This window comes from Rana temporaria, chromosome 4 (assembly GCF_905171775.1).
Source record: "Rana temporaria chromosome 4, aRanTem1.1, whole genome shotgun sequence".
NCBI lineage: Eukaryota > Metazoa > Chordata > Amphibia > Anura > Ranidae > Rana > Rana temporaria.
The window spans coordinates 418090071-418112293 of record NC_053492.1 but is presented as its reverse complement, the minus strand read 5'-3'; the positions used below and the strand labels follow the sequence as shown (position 1 = coordinate 418112293).

Genomic DNA, 22223 nt, shown 5'->3' with positions numbered 1-22223 from the left:
TGTGGCTACATATGTGCCAAGTTCCGGATCCAGAGGACCTACGACCAGCCAGTACCGGGTCCCCAAAGTCAACAGAGAAATTTAACATTGGAGTCTATGGAAGGGGTGAAAGGGTGCCCGGATTTGAAAAATTGGTGCTCCCCGGCCGTAGGTCCCCCAGACAACAAACTTTGCAGACTTATAGAGGAAGAGTGGGGATACATGGGGTCTAGGGAACCTACGGCCGGCCAGTGCGGGGTCCCCAAAGTCCGGAAGATCAGGCGCAAAAAGGTGACTCGAGTATAAGCCGAGGGGGGCAAAAAAATTTGCTGAAAAATGTGGCTTATACTCGAGTATATACGGTAAATGTTTTCCCATCTTATTTTTCTTATGATAATGAGGCTTTTTTACTTGGACTCTATAACGTTTTTATTTTCCAGTGCTGATGTCAATGCAAGTGATAATTTCATGTGGACTCCATTGCACCATGCGTGTCATGCAGGCCAGCAAGACATAGCAGAGCTGCTGATTAAACACGGAGCGAAGATAGATGCAGTGGCCCTCAATGGATCCACACCACTGATGAGAGCTGTAGAAAGCGGCAGCTTAGACTCTGCTCAATTTCTAATTACATCTGGAGCAAAAGTGCAAATAGAGAACAAGAAAGGTAACCATTTCACGTATTCTTTCTGGTGCAACAACTTAATGTAGGTGAATTAAAAGGGATTTTTGCAAGTGAAATATAATAAACCAAAGCTCCCCAATTTAGTTTACAATGGCCCAGATTCAAGAAGCAATTGCGCCTGTGTAACCATAGGTTACACAGCGCAATTGCTTACTTGCCCTGGCGTTACGAATGCTCCTGATTCAGGAACATCGTAACGCCGACTGCAGCCTAAAATCTGCGTGGCATAAGGCTCTTATGCCACGCATATCTTAGGCTGCATTCTAGCGATGACCGCTAGGGGGCGCTCCCATTGTGCTCAGTGTATAGTATGCAAATTGCATACTAACACCGATTCACAATGTTGCGCGAGCCCTGCGTACGCAATTTACGTAGTTTGCGTACGTCGGGTTTCGCGTAAGGTTGCACATCCTAATAGCACGCGCAGCCAATGCTAAAGGATACCCGTCGTTCCCGCGTTGCGGTATTTGAAATCTACGTCGTTTGCGTAAGTGATTCGTGAATGGCGCCATTCACGTTCACTTTGAAGCAAATGACGTCCGTGCGACGTCATTTGCCGCAATGCACGTCGGGAAAGTTTCCCGACGGAGCATGTGCTCTACGCTCGGCGCGGGAGCGCGCCTAATTTAAATGATTCCCGCCCCCTACGGGATCATTTACATTAGGCGCCCTTACGCAGGGCAAGTTTACACAGCGCACACGCAATTTACGGAGCTACTGCTCCGTGAATCGCGGGTAGCGCAGTAAATTTGCGGGGGGCGCAGGGCAAAAACACTGCCCTGTGCCTCCGTAAATAAGGGGCAAATCTACCTGAATCCGGGCCAATGTGTACAATTATCTTTTAATTATATTAGCAGTTCACCTGCATGAGGAAACACTAGAAGGAGACAAGGACCTAGGTTCCTCTAAGTTTTTTTTACCCTACAATAGTACCTACTGAGATTTAAAGTGGTTGAAAAACCTTACAGACCACTTTGACCTACAGGTAAGCCTAGATTCAGGCTTACCTGTAGGTGCAAGAAATATCTCCTTAAAGGGGTTGTAAAGGTTCGTTTTTTATTTTCTAAATAGGTTCCTTTAAGCTAGTGCATTGTTGGTTCACTTACCTTTTCCTTCGATTTCCCTTCTAAATGTCTTTTTTCTTTGTCTGAATTTCAGACAAAGAAAACAAAGAAAAAAATCATCGAAAGGGAAAGGGAAACCAAAGGAAAAGGTAAGTGAACCATCAATGCACTAGCTTAAAGGAACCTATTTAGAAAATAAAAAACAAACCTTTACAACCCCTTTAACCTAAACGGTTAGGGAGATATTTGCAAAAAATATGGCACCGATGTCTACGACACATGCGCGCCGTAGACAGCGGCGCAGACGCACTGAGCGTGCCGTTAATGAATGGACTCATGCCGCCACCGCCATTGGCCGCACGCAAGAATGACGTCACAGCGCCGGAGCCGCGATACACGGAAGAGAGATGGCGGCAACGGAGGAGGGGAACGAGGAGCGCTGCGGGGGCTTCGATCTCAGGTAAGTAATTCATAATGAGCTATGCATACTAGCTCATTATGCTTTTGTCTTGCAGGGTGTATTTTTTTTCTTCAGAGGGTTTACTTCCTCCTTAAACCGAAGGGTGTTTTGGCCCATATCCACACTCAATTCATATACATCATTTTATATATATTTTCTGAACTTTTTTGGCTATACACTGGCCTCCTTGTAATTGTAAGGAGTCTGCTCTTCCTTCCTGGCGAGGACACTGAGGTTACCCCCATGGGCCCCTCAGGCTTCCTTCCCATTGGGCTTACTGTATTATCGGCATTATACAGGTTATTACAATATTTGTACAAAATTTGTGCTATCTTAAGGCCCTGATGAAGCGGGATCTCTCACGAAACGCGCAGGCCATCTGTTGCCAATTCTTTTATTCATACATGTGGATGGGGGAATCCCTCCCACAGCGCTATTGTCGGTGACAGTGGTCATTCAAGAAAAACTTGATAAGCTGGTTGTACACAAGTTGATCAATAGACCAGCTAATCCATACATGGATCTAAATTTGGCCGATGGTTGCTTAATCGGCCGAATTTCAATTTGGTTATGGCTGGAATAGATAGAAAGATAGCAATAGATAGATAGATAGAAAGACATGCACAGCTTTTGTGGCACCCAGACTGTGTTGTAATTCCACAAAAGTGGTCTTTGTCTCTGTTTCTCACTGTATTTATTTTTTTCCTTAGTACTGGCAAAAGTCTAAACCTAAAGTTGCATTCCAAAATACTTACCTAAACCCAGGAGCGTATCTATCATGGGGCAAACAAAGCATTTGCCTTGTGCAACATTTTTCAGGGGAATCATTTTTTAGAGCGGTCGGCTCTCTTGTAATAGCAATTTAATAGCAATCGGATTAGCTTACCAGCTTCCCCTTATGGCTTTGGTAGTGACATCTCTTTTCATGAGTTTCCAGGTGTGCACACCTGCCAAGGCTATTATTATGGAGGGGAGATTTGCATGTACCACCCTACTTTTTTTACTTAAAAGGGTTGTAAAGGAAAAAATTTTTTTTCATAATAAGCATCCTTTACCTGCAGACATTCCTGAACTAAAGTCAGTATATCGATATTATTGTATTAATAATCGATATTCATATTGATGAGAAAAGTTCCAAGAAAATCCGTTCCGTTCTTGTGTAAAAACTCCAAAATGTATTTAATGATAAAATAGTAAAATATCACATGAATATCATCAATTGTAGAATATAAAAATAGCATCAATAAGTTTCTTAATCTTGAAATGAAAGTTGCAAATATATATCTTTGTGTGTGTGTGGCTATGTCAGCCTTCTTCTAAATGTGAGTGAGATTGTGAGCATGTCAGCTCATTTCCAAGTGTGAGCTTGAGTGTGTGCCGCATTCAAGAGAAGAGAGAGCCCAAATATAACCTACCCCCACCCTTCTAAAAATACGTCATGTAACGGTTCATTTTTGACTTGTTCTATAAAAAACGCGCCAAATTCAAATCTTCCTTAGAAGAGAAAGAGAGGGTCAATTACTCTCAAATTCCTGAGGATAGGGCTGTAAGCTGTGAATAAGTAGCTACATTTTAACCTATATAAGACAAATGTCCTTTAACATCTAAATCAAATATACATATATATATACATACATATATATATATATACATATACATAGAAATACTGTAGTCTACAGAAAGAATTATATTCCTAACTAAAATACGTTTACATCTTACAACATGTAACCTTATATCTTCATTTGCCATGATGGGGGAAGGTAGGATGTCTATATGAAGCCAGCTAGGCTAATGACAACCATATGCCAGTTATACCATAGAAGCTTATGAGCTATATACTCAAATATATAACAAATGATATAATTCACTTTTCCAAATCCAGACACTATATGGAATATTTTAAATATATCCAAGTCCATTATTCTCAAAGACCCAACTCCATTCATTCATGTGTTAATATTGTTAATAGATGAATATTAGATATTAGATTAAAGAAAATCTTTATAACAATTCCCTCTCAAAATGATTGATTAACAATCTTTCATTTTCCATCTAATCTCATTCATAATCATTTGCTTCACATATGTATCCATTCATATAAATCTTAAGATAATTGACTTGAATATATTCTCAATTTCAATTCCACATAAGGAAAAGTGATTTCAAAAAAAACTTTTGCTTCATGTACCATAAAATATTTTTTTATACCTTATTAATTTCTTCTTCCATTTGTCATAAAATCAACCCCCTTAATATTCCTAAATTCATGAATGTAACATAGTTGTACAATACTTTGAAGTATGAATGTCACTTCAGAAATATATGTTTCATATTTTCCCTCCAAATTATGTTCAGTATATTTAACTATAATCCATACAATATTTCTAATAACCTTGTCAAAATGTAAATATAAAATATGTTCCTAACTTCAATTTGTTCATATATGTGAGATGACTTCAAAACTAAATGCATATTACAAGGTAAAGTTAATCCTATCTTGTTTATGTACCTTTAAGAAACATGTACTCTATCTTAATTAACACCAGATGTTCCTACTAACTAGACTTCATTGTAAAAAAGTTTAACCCTTTCAACTCTGAAAGTACACTACATGTGTTTTAAAAATTGGTGTGTCACAAATATCTCTTCTTGATATGAAAAACATATCTCGTCACATAAAAAGTTCATATATAAAAACTACAATATATCTGATGGATAAAATTATATCATCAGTCGTCAAAAATAAAAAGTCAATAGTTTTTAGAAATTTCCCTCTCATTAGAGGTATTGATTCTTCTTTCTTTTTCTTCCTCTTGTACTCCTGTACTGTAAAGTTGAAAAACTTTATTGAACATAAAAAGACAACAATAATTATGACAAATGAATCTCATATGTCATCTTCTCCCAGAACTATTTTCTTAAGTTTCAAAGGGCTTGTTTGCATCTGGAAGATCTTAGAAATATGACATTTCTCTTCTTTTGGTGACTCATAAGTCAGATCCTGTAAAAGAATGCAGCATCAAATTTTTTGAATGAAAAAATACATTTTATATATCCTAATATTTCATCATGACATGAAAAACATATTTTGATTATAACATTTGTAATTGCCTTACTTGACTTTATTTTTCTTAAACTAGGCCTATACTTCTTATACTATTTTCTGTGTATTTTAAATATTACAAGACGCAATTTCTCTTTTTTTTGTCATGACTCAAAACATTGTTTTAACAAACACAGAAATGTTTTCAATCAACCCAGAGGACTGAAATGAAATATATCCATTCACTTCTGCCCTACAAATTTCAGAGTAATGCGTGCTGTACTGTAATTTCTATCTTCCAATTCAGCATTTTCTGTAGAATTTTGGCTGAATGATATTTTTTGAGTAGCACATAGAATAACCTGCTGAATGAATCTTGATATCATCAACAAATACTGGCTTAAAACCTCTCTCAGCAGTTCTAAAAACATCCTTTTGTACACTTTGCTGAACATGTTCTGTTATTAAATCTACCTGTATAGATTTAGATTGTAACGTTTTAACAAATGGGCAATATCTGTCATATAATTCTCCTGAATTAATTCTCTGTAGGAGAAGTTTTAGTGATTGATCAGATGTCGGTAATATGATCTTACTAGATCTCACAATCTTTTCTGTTACTTTAACTGCAAAATAAAGACTTAACAATTGCTTATTATGTGCATCAAATGTCTTTTCCATATTTGTCAAACCTCTGGAGAAATATCCGATTATTTTCTGATTACTGTTTTTTAATTGTGACAAAGTAACTGAAATCGAATTCTCTGATAAATCAGTGTACAATCTCATAGATGGACCAATTTCAATTGTACTCAATGAATGAGCATTCCGCACATCCCATTTCAACATTTTAAAGGCATCTGTCTGGGGTTGACCCCATTTATAAAACACATCATCTTTTTGTCTCAACAAATCAAATAATGGTTTAACTTTATCATCATACTTCTGTAAAAACTCTTTGCAACACTTTATTTCGTTCAAAAATTTATGTAATGCCTTGTAAGATGTTGGAACTGGAAAAGCAGAAACTTTTCTGATTTTTTCCTGTGATAATCTTCTATGTCCATGACTAATTTGCATGTGCATGAATATTACATGACTTCTCATCAATTGAACTAGTTCAGTATTCAGTTTCAGCCCTGCTGTTTCTAATAACGAAAATAACTCTGACAAAAGAGTAATGTGCTCTTCTGTAGTTTGTGTGGTCAACAAAAACTTGTCCACATGCTGGAAAATACATTCTGGTCTAGAGAATTTAGATAATACTTCCTGCAAACTCTCATGTACTATGCCATCACTAATGTCCAATCCTGGAATTAATCTAGTGAATGCATAGGTTTCTTTATTAAAGCTGAATGCAAGTTTATATTGACAGCTTTTAGTTAATGGTACTGAAAACATACTGTTGGCTATTTCCAATACAGAAAATATTTTAGCCTTGGCATCCATGTGTGACATTAAATTTAAATCAGGAATAATAGGTGTGTCATTTGTAATGCACTTATTCAATGCTCTTACATCAACTGATAACATATACTCATCATCAGCATTCTTGATAGGCCAAATGCAATTATTTACCACAGATCGTGTTTTCTTTAATATTCCTTGCTGTAAAAATTCTTGTACAATGTCAGAAACTGGACCTATTGCTTCTTGTGGCAACTTATTTTGACTTTGAGGTTTGGGATCTTTTCCTTCAATATCAATTTCAATATCTTTAAACACACCTGTGTCACTTTTGGTCTGACTCCAAAGACTTTTATGTGTTTGAACCAATTTCTCCAATACAAGATTGGCTTTTGTATGAGGCCATTTAAAATCTGAAGACATGTCAGCGACTGCTGTAGAAATGTTCCCAACATTACTGTAAATAGACTGATCTATTAAAATTGGAGCAACATAATTTAATGTTGGAGAAGTTAAAACTTCTTTTTTCCTTGATTTAGTCAATGGAAGTAATCCATTTATCTCATTGTCAGTATTGTTTGTCTTATTGATTGAACTGTCATTAACAGTCAATGTACTGATCTGCTTGACTTCTGAGGCATAAGGCAAGTCAATCGACTTTGAACAAGGATGAACAAATTGCTCAAAATGTTCCTCCTTTCCTAATTCCAATGTTTTTTCTTTGTGTACATATCCACTTTCTTTACTCTGAAAGCAATTAGCATTTCCTGTCTGCTCAATTCTGTCTGTGACGTGAATCTCATCATATCTGGGTGTGGCCATACAAGTGGCAACTCTAATTTCTCCATCTTTTCTTTGTGTGTTTAAACTCTGTCTATCTAGACTTTCTGTACATATTGTATCTTTATTCATTACTTTAGTTTTAAACAAAACTTCAAGTTCCTGGTCATATTTTCCAATTGACCGCTTTACCGGCACAACAGACTTTTTCTTAGAATCATCACTATCATTACTGTAGCTTAACTCTGCTTTAAACATTACATTATTCTGTAATTCCAACAACTGAATATCTTTTATTTGAATTGCACTTTGCAAATCATCTATTTGTTCAGTCAAAATTGAACATTTAGTACATAGACTATTGTCCTTCCCTGTTGCACAATTATCATTCCTTTCAGGAGCTAAAATCATTGCATCAAAAACTTTAACAAGCTTCATCAAATTCCTAATCTGTTTGCTGAATTTCTTAAAAGTAAATTTTGACTTTTGGATCTCAATATTAGATTGTAAGCATTCATTGAACATGTACCTCCATAATTCATCATCTTTAACAAATTTTGACAGATTTTTGAATTCTAAATTACTCTCACTAGATAATTCATTAATAAAATCCATTACTTACCAATTTAGGACGACTTCTTTCACGCTTTCCCTCTCTTTACGGGAAATTACGTCATCAAGAAACAGGATTTTCTTACGTGTGTAAACTTTTTCACCAAATAATTCTATGTTTCCAGATCCATTCGATGATGCTGAAAGTTCATTCGTTTTTATTTCTCCTTGAAGCTTGTCTGCATGATCAATGCTTGTTTTCCCTCTCGACAAGCGATAGGAGAAATAATTCAAAAACGTTCGATATTCAAGCAAATCGATTCTGGCTAAGGCTCGCCATTGAACTAAAGTCAGTATATCGATATTATTGTATTAATAATCGATATTCATATTGATGAGAAAAGTTCCAAGAAAATCCGTTCCGTTCTTGTGTAAAAACTCCAAAATGTATTTAATGATAAAATAGTAAAATATCACATGAATATCATCAATTGTAGAATATAAAAATAGCATCAATAAGTTTCTTAATCTTGAAATGAAAGTTGCAAATATATATCTTTGTGTGTGTGTGGCTATGTCAGCCTTCTTCTAAATGTGAGTGAGATTGTGAGCATGTCAGCTCATTTCCAAGTGTGAGCTTGAGTGTGTGCCGCATTCAAGAGAAGAGAGAGCCCAAATATAACCTACCCCCACCCTTCTAAAAATACGTCATGTAACGGTTCATTTTTGACTTGTTCTATAAAAAACGCGCCAAATTCAAATCTTCCTTAGAAGAGAAAGAGAGGGTCAATTACTCTCAAATTCCTGAGGATAGGGCTGTAAGCTGTGAATAAGTAGCTACATTTTAACCTATATAAGACAAATGTCCTTTAACATCTAAATCAAATATACATATATATATACATACATATATATATATATACATATACATAGAAATACTGTAGTCTACAGAAAGAATTATATTCCTAACTAAAATACGTTTACATCTTACAACATGTAACCTTATATCTTCATTTGCCATGATGGGGGAAGGTAGGATGTCTATATGAAGCCAGCTAGGCTAATGACAACCATATGCCAGTTATACCATAGAAGCTTATGAGCTATATACTCAAATATATAACAAATGATATAATTCACTTTTCCAAATCCAGACACTATATGGAATATTTTAAATATATCCAAGTCCATTATTCTCAAAGACCCAACTCCATTCATTCATGTGTTAATATTGTTAATAGATGAATATTAGATATTAGATTAAAGAAAATCTTTATAACAATTCCTCTTTTCACTTCCTCATTGTTAGTTTTTGCTCAGAAGTTGCTCTATTTCTTCTCTGTTCTGTTTACTTCCTGCTTGTCTGATTCTACTGACCACCGTGATGGGAGGCTTTACTGCGGTGGACAGTAACGTGCTCGCCCCCTCCTGGGAACTATATCTGTGCTCTCTACGTGTTAGAGACTTCAAGGAGGTGTGAATTACTGGGTGTGACGAGACCCATGCTCACTCGATTCTGCTCTCCCGACACTCCTCTGCTTCTATTGGATCAGCTTGCAGATTGCAACGTCTGATGGTCCAGTCATCCAAGGTTCCGGGATCCAAACTACAGCTATGTGCCGTTCAGACCCATTAAGAACACACACCAGGCAGGCTGTATGTATGTTCAAGCAGGACTCTTTATTTTCAAGTACACAGCACACTTTTATACAGAATTTGGAACATCCTACCCCCAACAACCGCTTTCCTATTGGTCAATTGTAAAGTATTGCATGGTCCTCCTGGACCATGCAAATGAGGACTTGAAATAGTCAACAGGGATTGGTCCAATAGCTTGGATAGAAAGACTTGTGTATTGAGACAGAAGCCCCAGGGGGTAATCAATGTACACAATAACCCGGTCTACTTAATTACTACCTCTGAGAGGTTACATTCCGTTTAGACAATAGAATGCTAATTCAATGCTCCTGACAGGAGACTTCTGACCTTTAGAACAATACAAAGTCTTTTAGCGTAAACACATACATCTTCAAACTCACATAATAGATTCAATTAACCTTCAATCCACAGTTTTTAGCCAGACGGACTGTCTCTACTAACAGAAGATATTTACCTCTGATAATCAAAAAGGCTTTAAACAGGCTTATCACATGTTGGAAATGTCTCAGTATAGCTCAGTAACCACTCCAGTACTCCAAGGTCCATGACATTACTTCCCCTGGGAAACAGTCCAACAGCCGCAGTGGGACCCAAACGGGTCAACTCGAGGATGTTGGAAAAGTAGTCTTAAGGTTCCAGGACTGTCTGCTGGGATGACCCATCTGCCTTCCTGTTTTGAGGCCCTGGCCCATGATCGGACGGCAAGAGGCTTGCATTCAGTCCTCTCCAAAAGCCCCTGTCCCGGCTAGGCCTGTCACACATCTCCCCCTTTGGCAGGAGACTAACACTGGGAGAGACCCCAATTCCAGTACCCACCCAGTACCCCAGATACCTTGTCCCAAACAGAGCATTACTCACCCCGCCATCCTCTGCCTCTCTCAGAGAACACACCTGCCGCTGGGGAGAGGTCTGGACTGGCCCTTCTCCCTGGAGTCCTTTCAGCCGCTGGAGAGAAGACAGGGTGGCTGGGCTCAGTCCATCATGCTGTTGGGTATCTGGGCCAACTGGCCACCATTCCTGGGGTATACCAGTGGAGGCTGAAGCCCCATCCACTGGTGCTAGGTGAAAATCCCCTGGTGCTTGCAAAGCCGACATCCTCCTGTCTCAGTGCTGCACCATTTTCTGGGGTTGTGTCAGTGGAGATGGGAGTCCCATCCACTACCACAGGAACCCCCTCTTCTCTTAGTTGAGAGCAGAGGCCCGGGGGAATCTCCGCTCTGTTGCCAGCTCTTCCGCTGGGTTGCTGTGAGTGGGGACCACAGTCCCATCCATCGATATCCGCTCAAGCTGTAGTTGTGTGCAGCAGCCAGTAGCATCCTGTCCTGCTGCCAGTGATTCAGCTGGGAGTACAAGCTTTACCACCTCAGCTTGTTGCTGGGGAGGGGGGCCAACCGCCCCGGCTCCCTGGAACTCCACAGTTGGTCCCGGTGTTGGGCAGAAATGGCTAGCACTCTGCCCTGTTGCCAGCACTTCTGCTGGGGGTGCATAATCCATAACATCCTCTGCACACTCCATACATTCTGTAATCTGTGGCTGGGGAGTGATCACCATCTTCTCAACCTGAGCCTCCGGAACTGCCACAGGGGTGGGGCAGAGGTCTTGATCCCTCTGTCCGGTGACCAGCGCCTTCAGCTGGGTAAGTTCCTTGTAACTCCACAAATACTGCCCTTGGTGCTGGGCAGAGCACAGTGAAGTTTGGACCTGATACCAGCTCTTCTGCTGGAGGCTCCCCAGGTTGTTCTTCCTCAGCAGAAAAGTCTATCAAATCCCCTGTCTCTACAACTGGTGCCTGGGGATAGAGGTTCATCATCTCCTGTCCATGGAACCCAGAAGATGCTATAGGTACTGAGCAGAGGTTAGCAGAGCTCAGCCCTGCAGTCAGCACTTCAGCTTTGGGAATGACAAGCTCCCGATTCTCCACTGCTGATTCATCAGCCAGGATTTCATCACTGTCAGCTGATATTTCCTCATAGTCCCAGGTAAAGGGAGCCCCACCCTGCTGCTGAGCGGAGTCTAGCAGCTGTTTGTAGGTGATTTCCAGCTCATGTTGCCGCTCTCGTTCTCTCTGTTGCCACTCTCGTTCGCTCTGTTCCTGCAGCTGGAGGTCTCTAATGGTATTCTGTATGGCCGTCTCTGATGGGTTAGCACCATATAATGCCAACCGTTGTTGAACTCGCTGCTGGAACAAGTCTTCAACTGACCGGGGTCCTGCATCACCATCCCTCTGATCCATCTCGGCTAGCGCAATGATCAGGGTGGCCTTGTTCTTCCCACCGGTCCCTCCACGGCTCTCAAGCAAGTCTTTTAGCATGGTTCTCCTCCAGGCTGCACAGCTGGTCATTCATGGTGGTGGTTTGGAGTTGTCCCAGTAACTGGAGAGCAAATCCCACCGCTGCCAACCAATGTGACGAGACCTTTTGCTCGCCCGGTTCTGCTCTCCCGACACTCCCCTGCTACCAGTGAGTCAGCTTGCAGATTGCAACGTCTGATGGTCCAGTCATCCAAGGTTCCGGGATCCGAATTACAGCTATGTGCCATTCGGACCCATTAAGAACACACACCAGGCAGGCTGTATGTATGTTCAAGCAGGACTCTCTATTTTCAAGTACACAGCACACTTTTATACAGAATTTGGAACATCCTACCCCCAACAACCGCTTTCCTATTGGTCAATTGTAAAGTATATGCAGTCTTCACTGGACCATGCAAACGAGGACTTGAAATAGTCAACAGGGATTGGTCCAATAGCTTGGATAGAAAGACTTGTGTATTGAGACAGGAGCCCCAGGGGGTAATCAATGTACACAATAACCCGGTCTACTTAATTACTACCTCTGAGAGGTTACATTCCTTTAGACAATAGAATGCTAATTCAATGCTCCTGACAGGAGACTTCTGACCTTTAGAACAATACAAAGTCTTTTAGCGTAAACACATACATCTTCAAACACACATAATAGATTCAATTAACCTTCAATCCACAGTTTTTAGCCAGACGGACTGTCTCTACTAACAGAAGATATTTACCTCTGATAATCAAAAAGGCTTTAAACAGGCTTATCACATATTGGAAAGGTCTCAGTATAGCTCAGTAACCACTCCAGTACTCCAAGGTCCATGACACTGGGCGTGCCACAATTCATAATGGGAAATGTAGTTCTTACATGAACGAGCGATGCAAACCAGGAAGTGAATGAGAGAAGAGAAACTAGAACGCCGGAGGTGATATAGATGAAGGAATATAATAGGTATTTACTCGTTTTTTAACAGAATCATTACACTATTCTGTCTGTCTACCTTGCAGACATTAATTTTAGGCAAAAAATGTTTTTCCTTTACAACTCCTTTAATCTGTATTAAGGAGAATGCAGACAAAGGAGGACAGGTACACATACAACTATACGGAGCTATACAGTACTTACAAGGTGTCTTGTTTTTATGCTACTGTCTTCTTTTTTGTGTAGAAAAATGTATTGTTCTTCCTCATGTTTACATCAGTTTTTGTGGCGGCTCCTTATACTATCCAGCTCGCTATGGAGTCACCACAGCCTGCACACCCTCCTAATTCTACTATTGAGCTATGTATTAGGGGAGAAGGGACCAATAGAAATGCTTTGATTGCTACTTGCGCATGCATATTTGAATACTGTGCAATGTAGTTCTGATGTTGTACACAGGAAAATAACTGTGTCCACACACCTAGCTAGAAGTGATGGGGAAGCACAGGTACAGAGGAGTTAGTGGTGCCTGCTGATGATATTTGGAATGTCTGTGTACAAACATTCTATTTGATAAAGAAATACGCAATGACTATATTGCTCACATTCAAATACAGAGGTTGGCCCGGATTCACGTAGAGCGGCGTACATTTGTGCGGGCGTAGCACATCTCATATGCGCTACGCCGACGTAACATAGAGAGGCAAATACAGTATTCACAAAGCACTTTCTCCCTACGTTGCGCCGGCGTAGAGTAAATTGGTCGGCGTAAGCCCGCCTGATTCAAAGTAGGAAGGAAGTGGGCGTGATCCATTTAAATGAAGCGTGACCCCATGCAAATGAAGGGCCGAACGAACGGCGCATGCGCGCGTATGCTCAGAACCACGTCGAATATACTCCCTAAGATACGATGGCTCAATGCCTACGACGTGAACGTAACCTACGCCCAGCCCCATTCACGTACGACTTGCGTAAACGACGTAAAATACGATGGCCGTTCCGTCGTCCATACCTTTGCATGGGATGCGCCTCTTATAGGTGGAATAACTTTATGCCGGACATACGCCTTACGTAAACGGCGTTTACTACTGCGACGGGCGCAAGTACGTTCGTGAATCGGCGTATCTCGGTCATTTGCATATTCGACGCGTAAATCAATGGAAGCGCCCCTTGCGGCCAGCGTAAATATGTGCCCAGGCTCCGACGGTGTAGGAAACTTATGTCGGTCGGATGAAGACACATTTCAGGCGTATCTAGCATTAAGAATCAGGCGCATAGATACGACGGCGCATCTGTGCACTTACCCGGCGTATATAAAGATACGTCGGCGTAAGTGCTTTAAGAATCCGGGCCATTGTATTTATTTGGAGTGTTTAATACTAGTTTAGGCCCAACTCCAACCAAGGATTTGTTTTAGGTTTTGGACAAAGTAGGAAACATGCATTGCAGTAAATCTGGATTGTGTTCATAACCTAGAAATTGTTTGTACATTGAGTACATTTTAAAGTGATAATACATTTATAATCTCCCATCTCTTTCATAGGACAAAATGTGCTTGATGTTGCAAAAGCCTATGCAGACTACAGATTGATTGAGCTGATTCAAGCCAAACTGGAAAGTTTACCAAAACCAAAAGAGAAAAAGAGCATCAAGGGGAAAGGCAAAATGGAGGGAAAATCAAAAGCGGTGTCCAAACCCCAGCCCCCTGTAATTTTAGTGCCTCCAACTGTTAAGCAAGAGGTATGATAACTATTTTTGTTAAAGTTTTAAATGAAAAAAAATATTTAGGGCTTGTTGCAGAGGCCGCGGCTGCGACAGTCATTATACCTCCTTTCAATTTCAGTGGGTGTAGCGCCCGCCAATAAATCTCTATACTTGCTACAGAATCCACATTACAGCTTATTTCTGAAAACTAAAGGATTAGTTCACCTTTACAGAAAAAATGTAATGGTGAACTAACCCCCGGGCACCTTTCCCAACCCCCCCAGTCCCCACCATACTTACTTCCAGATTGCTAAACTGTCAGCATCCAGTGGTTTGGGGGTGTGAAATCCCCACTCTTCTCTCTCTTCTTCACCAGCACTTCCAGGGCGGACCAGATGGATTCTGGTTGGCCAGCGCCATCCATTGTTAGTTTACCTTAAAAACAAATTCTGTAAAGGCAAACAAACACTTTAAAGTGGTTGTTACCACAACAATAGAATTCACTGTCAGCCCCTCTTATATCTAGGCATACCACACTGTATAAGTGTACGGCCAAGATCTCCCTCTGACGTCAGTCAGGAAGGTCACGTGGCCGCCAAGCTAGCTGCTCAGCCCCTCGCGCTGTAGCCCTGGCGTAGGAGACCGGCCAGAAGTCACGTGACCGGCCTCAAGATAGCTGTAAAAAGGTATTTACAAGCTGCGTTTTTATACAGTGTGGTATGCCTAGATATAATAGAGGGGCTGGCAGTGACAATTTGTAAAAGGAGGAGAGGAGGGGCAGAGACACAGACATGGAGCTGAAAGGCAGGGAGGGTGGGGGTGAGGGAGACAGAGGAGAGCTGCGGATGATGGAGGGATGTTAACTGACCACAGTGATCAGGGCTCAGCAGCCATGATTATCGTGGTCAGAACACAGAGGGGGGACACAGGAACTGGCAGGATCAGCCAGTTTTTTTACAGCTTAGAGAGGGGCAGGTTAGACAGCACAAGCACTGTGCTGTTTTTTCTGCTATAAGGGAACAGGATCTCCTTTTTTTTTTTTTTTCATACATGAGGACCATTTCACACATGCGACTATCAGTTTTTCATGCGTACCTGAATGGACGCTCCATGCACCTTTATGGAGCGACAGATGTCAGCGGTGACATGTCCCCTGACATCCAATCTGATCCGTTCCGCTAAATCCAGAAGGATGGAGACCCTATTTTCCATCCGTCTATCTGATCGGATGAAAACAGACAGGCGGATCCGTTTTCATCCGATCCCCCATAGAGGAGAGTGGGGCTCTGACAGGTCCATCTCTGCACAGTGAGCAGAGATGGACTTGTTATCCACTGGCTCAGCAGGGGTCAACGGAGCGATCCATGCTAAACAAGCGGAGTCTGTGAAAACAGACAAGCATGTGTGAAAGAGCCCAAAGGGATGTAAAAAAGGGAGTTCAAGAAAAAAATCAACTGCTTTTTCCACAGAGTACTGGCAGTAACTTAGCATGAAGCATTGTTTATCTATAAATGATACAATTTATGTACCGTATACAGGCCACCCAAGCAGCTCCTTTTTTTGTGTGCTACTTTTTGAATATATTAGTCTTACAGTTTTATTGCTAGATTTTATACAGTTGAGCACTTTGGGGTAGATTCAGGTAGATTGGTGCATCTTTATACCGGCGTAGCGCATCTCATTTGCGATACGCCGACCTAACTCAGAGAGGCAAGTACAGTATTCACAAAGCACTTGCTCCCAACGTTGCGCCGGCGTAACGTAAAACCGTTGGCGTAAGCCGGCGTAATTCAAAGTAGGAAGGAAATGGGCGTGATCCATTTAAATGAATCATGACCCCATGCAAATGAAGGGCCGAACGAACGGCGCATGCGCCGTGAAGTGGTCGTATGTCCCGCACTCCCCCTGCGCCTGCTCACAACTACGCCCGGCGTAACCCCTGAGATACGCCGGCCCACCGCCTACGCCCAGTGTACACAAGCATTTTTTTATTTTTATTTTATAATGAGTTTATTTATTTTTGAAAAGTATGCACACGGTCAGGAGTGCAGGCTACAGTGTGACTGGTGTGTGGATGTGGTGTGTGTGAGGTAGGGACCCCAGATGGCAAGCCCCCTTTTTTTAAATTTTAGAGAAAATATAAAAAATAATGGATATTTTATAATTTCTTTTTTTAATCTTTTTAGTTCCTTTTTTAAAATATATTTTTATTTAGTTCGTCTTGCTAAAGCTGTGTAAGGGGCTCCATAATTCCTGATGGCGGCCCTGCCTGGCATGTTGGCATACAGATGTGTTGTCCAGCAAGTGTGGTTGCTCAGCTTGTCCGTTACGGTGCTGCTGAAGCTGCTCTCCAGCTGACCTGCGCGTGTCTGGTGCAAAGTTACCCCTGCTTTATGAGGGGTAACTTTAGGCCGGACGTACAGCTTACGCGCAACACGCGTAGCCTGCGCCGGCCAAACGTACATTTCTGAATCGGCGTATCTCCCTCATTTGCATATTTGAATAGGAAATCAATGGGAGCGCCAGATGCGTCCAGTGTAAATATGCGCCCACGATATGCCGGCGTAGGAAAGTTACGTTGGTCGGAAGAAGCCTATTTTCAGGCGTATCTGATTCTGTGGGTACGGTGCATAGATACGACGGCGCAAATTTACACTTACGCCACGCATCTCGAGATACGCCAGCGTAAGTGCTTTCTGAATCTGGACCTATATGTTGTACTTTATATTAGCAGCAGTGGCATATCTAAAAACTAAAAGCACCATGTACAGTTCTTTAAAGTGGAGGTTCACCCAAAAACTTAATTTTTAACATTAGATTGAGGCTCATTTTGTCAAGGGGAATCGGGTGTTTTTTTTTTAATCGAAGTACTTACCGTTTTAGAGATAGATCTTCTCCTCCGCTTCCGGGTATGGGCTGCGGGACTGGGCGTTCCTATTTGATTGACAGGCTTCTGACAGGCTTCCGACAGTCGCATACATCGCGTCATGATTTTCCGAAAGTAGCCGAACGTCGGTGCGCAGGCGCCGTATAGAGCCGCACCGACTTTCGGCTACTCGTGACGAGATGTATGCGACCGTCGGAAGCCTGTCAATCAAATAGGAACGCCCAGTCCCAAAGACCATACCCGGAAGCGGCGAAGAAGATCTATCTCTAAAACGGTAAGTACTGCTTCGATTTAAAAAAAAACACCCGATTCCCCTTGACAAAATGAGCCTCAATCTAATGTTAAAAATTGTTTTTCGGGTGAACTCCCACTTTAATATGTTTTTATGTTTTCCAGATATCAAAGCCCATAGAAATGGCTCAATCTGAAAGGGAGAAGAGTACAATCGTCCAATTGAACCAACAAATATCAATGGGAGAAACAAAGAAAGTCGACATCACATTTGTGCCTAAAACGGTAAGAGATATCTAAGGGCATTATTCCATCATTCGGGGACTAATAATCACTGATCAATGTCTACAAAGATTGGAAATCTGCCTACACCCAAATCCAGTCTTATTACTGGACTTTAGTGGCTGACATTCTTCCCTGCTCTGCACAGAGAGGACCCTGTAGAGTTTTAGTCAGTGTATGAAGAAAATACATCTGCAGCGCTAAGGGTGATGCCTGTAGGCTCCAGGCAGTTGTTGTTTCCTCAGTACTGACGTACTATGCTTTGTTCTGCACTGTGTTGAGGTGGGCATCTTAACAGGGGAGCAGGGCTTTGCAGCCTCATATCAGAGCTGCCCATTGATGACTGGTGGGGTAATCGCCAAAAGACAGCAGGAGATGCATAGAAAAAGCACATCCACATAATGAATGAAGCAAAAGCAGAGAGATCCTTGTACTGCAGGTCCTCATGTACAGCTTTTTCTCCAGCAAGGAGAACAGTGATCAGCACAGTAGTGAAATCACCAGTTCTCACTCCAGATTTGGTGAGACTAGCAGTCAGAGGCAATAGTGCAGGGGTGTCAAACTCAATTTCATCATTGGCCGTATCAGCATTATGATTGCCCTCAAAAGGGCCGATTGTATCTGTAAGATTAGATGTCCAGCACATCCCCTCCCCTTACATTAGATGTCAAGAGCCACCACACCATCAGAAGTTGAGTCCCCCACTCTCCCTTACATCACAGTGCACCCCCCTTTCCTTATGTTGTTGCTGGGCAGCTGCAGGAGAGGTGCGAGGGCCACATGAAATGGCCTGGAGGGCCTGATTCGGCCCACGGGCCTTGTGTTTGACACATGTGCAATAGTGCCTTAGATGGTCTCACTGCAGATATACAGTTATAAAGCTGAAAAAAATCAGTACCTAGGCACAATCACATGTCACTAAATGTAATGCTATTTATTCTAGAGGCAGTCAAGACAAAATATACATTTTTCAGGGTACTGCTGAGTCAAAATTAACCTTTTATGTACAGTGGGTATATAAATGAATCACGGTCCTTTTTAAAATAATCACATTTTGTTGCTTTGCAGCCTAAATCCAGCTGCATTTACTTGTGCAACTTATAACATCCAAGTGAAAGATATAAAACCACAATGGCAGAAAAAAAATGTAAATCAGAACCACTGAATTGGAAAAAGGATCACCCCTCCTAAAAATGACTTGTAAACTCATTTAGGTGTAGCTAATCACCTTCTCAATAGCACACAAAGCCATTTGACATTCAACTTTAGCTGTGGTCATTTTGATTTGCCCAGCATGGAAAGAGCTTTCCCAGGGCATTTCAGTCTCGGTAGTTCAACTGAAGCAATCAACTATGGGTGGCAAGGCACTGTCAGAAGATCTTCAGGATAAAGTTGTGGACAGGCACAAGTCAAGAGATGGATAAAAAAAAATCAAAGGCTTTATCAATGCCTAGAAGCACAGTGAAGTCAATTATTAAGAAGTGGATGGTATTTGGTACAACCCAGACCTTCCCTGGATCAGGACGTCGCTCCAAACTGGATGAAATAGCCAGGAGGAAACTGGTCAGACAGGCTACCAAGAGGCCAGGAATTTATGAGAAAGAGTGGTCATTGTATGCATGTGACAACAAAATCACAAATTCTCCACAAATGTGGCTTGTATTGGAGGGTTGCAAGAAAAAAGCCACTCCTCAAGAAAGGCCACATGCAGTCACAACTAAGCTTTGCCAAAAAACGCACCTTGAAGATTCTGAGGTCATGTAGAAAAAGGTGTAATGGTCAGATGAGACAGAAATTTAATTATTTGGCCTCAACACCAAACGATATGTCTGGTGGAAATCCAATACAGTTCACCATACACATAACACCATTCCTACATGGAGGTGGTAATATACTGTTATGGGGGTGTTTCTCTGCAGCAGTGACTAAAGCATTTGTCAGGATAGGAGGAATATGGATGGGGCAAAATACCATCAAATTCATAAGGAAAAACTGCTGCCCTCTGTCAGAAAACTATCAATGGGAAGAAGGTTTACCTTCCTACATGACAATGACCCACCGATCCACCTGTTCTGGGGTCCCACTGTGGCTCTCTCTGCTCCTCCCCGCAATAGATAACCCCCTCTGGGAAGCTCTCTCCCGAGGGGGTTACCTTGCAGACGCGCTCCCGTGTCATACACTCGGCGGCCATAGCCGCCAAGTGTATGACTCGGCCCAGCTTTCCGGCAGGCCGCGTCATTGGATATGATTGACAGCAGCGGGAGCCAATGGCTGCACTGCTATCAATCTATCCAATAAAGAGCCGAAAAGCCATAAAGAGAGCGATGTGGGATCACGCTCACGGAAATTTGGGGTTCAGGTAAGTAAAACGGGGGGGGGGGGGGGGCTGGTGGGCTGGACACTGCAAGGTGTTTTTTCACTTTAATGCATAGGATGCATTAAGGTGAAAAAACACGAAGGTGTACAACCCATTTAAACCCCATAAAAAATCAGTGGAATGACTTAAAGCGGGGGTTCACCCTTAGAGGGCACTTTTCCCCCTTCGCTTCCTGCTCGTTATTACTAGGGGAATCGGCAATTTATTTTAAAATATGTGCAGTACTTACCCGTTTACGAGACGCATCCTCTCCGTCGCTTCCGGGTATGGGCTTCGGGAATGGGCGGTCCTTCTTGATTGACAGGTTTCCGAGAGGCTTCCGACGGTCGCATCCATCGCGTCACGATTTTCCGAAAGAAGCCGAACGTCGGTGCGCAGGCGCAGTATAGAGCCGCACCGACGTTCGGCTTCTTTCGGCTACGAGTGACGCGATGGATGCGACCGTCGGAAGCCTCTCGGAAGAATGTCAATCAAGAAGGAACGCCCGCTCCCGAAGACCCATACCCGGAAGCGACGGAAGAAGATGCAGCTCGAAAACGGGTAAGTACTGCACCTATTTTAATATAAATAGCCGATTCCCCTAGACCGAACGAGCAGGAAGCTAAGGGGAGATTTTTTTTTTTTTTTTAAATGGGTGAACTCCCGCTTTAAAGACTGCAGTCTACAAACGGTCAACCTCAAATTGAACTGAGCAGTTCTGCCAAGAAGAGTGGGCAAATATTGCAATGTCTAGAGTTAGTGCCAAGTTAGTAGAGACATATCCCAACAGACTACAGGCTGTAATTAAAGCAAAAGGGGTTCAACAAAATCCTGACACAAGGGGGTGATCCTTTTTTCAACTTAGTGATTCTGTTTTTAAATGTTTTATTTATTTTTTTATGACATGTTGGTTGTATATGTTTCACTTGGATGTTTTAAGCTGCACTAGTAATTACAGCTGGATAAAACCAAAACCGTGTCTGTCTTCATCTCAGGCTGCAAAGCAACACATTTTGATTCTTTAAAAGGGGGGTGATTTATTTCTGTACCCATTGTATTTCTTATAGAATAGCAAATTTTGAATTTAGTTTCACTTCAAGTTTAACTTCTAAATTTAGTAAATCAACTTTGAATAGATAGGATTGGCTAAATCACCTGCTGGTCTCCTATATCTATATGGGAATAGGAACTTTGGCAATGAGTTCCCAGTTTTACTCCCAACCATAACTATTATGATACCAAACAAACCCTTTTCTAAGAGCCCCTTCACACTGCCAGCACCCGAAAAACACTGGTAAAGCGCTGTTAAAACTAGCGGCGCTTTACCAGCATTTTTCGAGCGCTAGTGGGGAGCTTTTAACCCCCACTAGTGGCCAAATAAAGGGTTAAAAGCACCCACAAAGCGCCGCTGCCAAAGTGCTTTGCAGGCGCTTTTTTTAGCACTAAAGCACCTGAAAAACACCTCAGTGTGAAAGGGGTCTTACTCCTAAGAATATATCATGAAAATAAATTGAAAATCCCCTGTGAAGGTGGACAGAGCTCAAATGATGTTCTGAGATCTTTTTGTAGATCAATCAAATCCCCTTGATCACTAAGGGCCACATCCACAGCCAGCCGCCGTAACTTAAATATTCCCATTTAAGTTACACTGCCGCAAAATTTCTACCTAAGTGCCCGATCCACCAAGCACTTACCTAGAAATTTTCGGCTGTGTAACTTAAATCCGGCCGGCGCAAGGCATTCCTATTCAAATGGGGCGAGTCCCGTTTAAATTAGGCGCGCTCCTGCGCCGGACGTACTGCGCATGCTCACGACGTCATTTTCCCGACGTGCTTTGCGCGGTTTTACGTTGCGCCGGGTTTTGAGAATCGCGACGGGCGTAAAAAAAAAATACGAGTTGCGGCGGGAAAAAAAAA

General features: G+C 41.9%; 1 protein-coding gene and 1 long non-coding RNA gene across 2 annotated transcripts in view; one reads left to right on the top strand and one right to left on the bottom strand.

Annotated features, from left to right (window-relative positions):
* Positions 1-22223, top strand: part of ANKEF1 (ankyrin repeat and EF-hand domain containing 1) — a 53416-nt gene that overhangs the window by 30561 nt on the left and 632 nt on the right. The window contains exons 7-9 of the mRNA XM_040351311.1: positions 420-646; positions 14391-14587; positions 17835-17954. Of these exons, the coding sequence (XP_040207245.1) occupies positions 420-646; positions 14391-14587; positions 17835-17954 (544 nt within the window). The remainder of the gene's footprint in view (positions 1-419; positions 647-14390; positions 14588-17834; positions 17955-22223) is intronic.
* LOC120937813 lies at positions 3341-9251 on the bottom strand. The gene is made up of 2 exons (XR_005748758.1): positions 8041-9251; positions 3341-5189 (listed from the first exon to the last, which is right to left on the bottom strand). It is a non-coding gene; the product is annotated as an uncharacterized LOC120937813 (long non-coding RNA).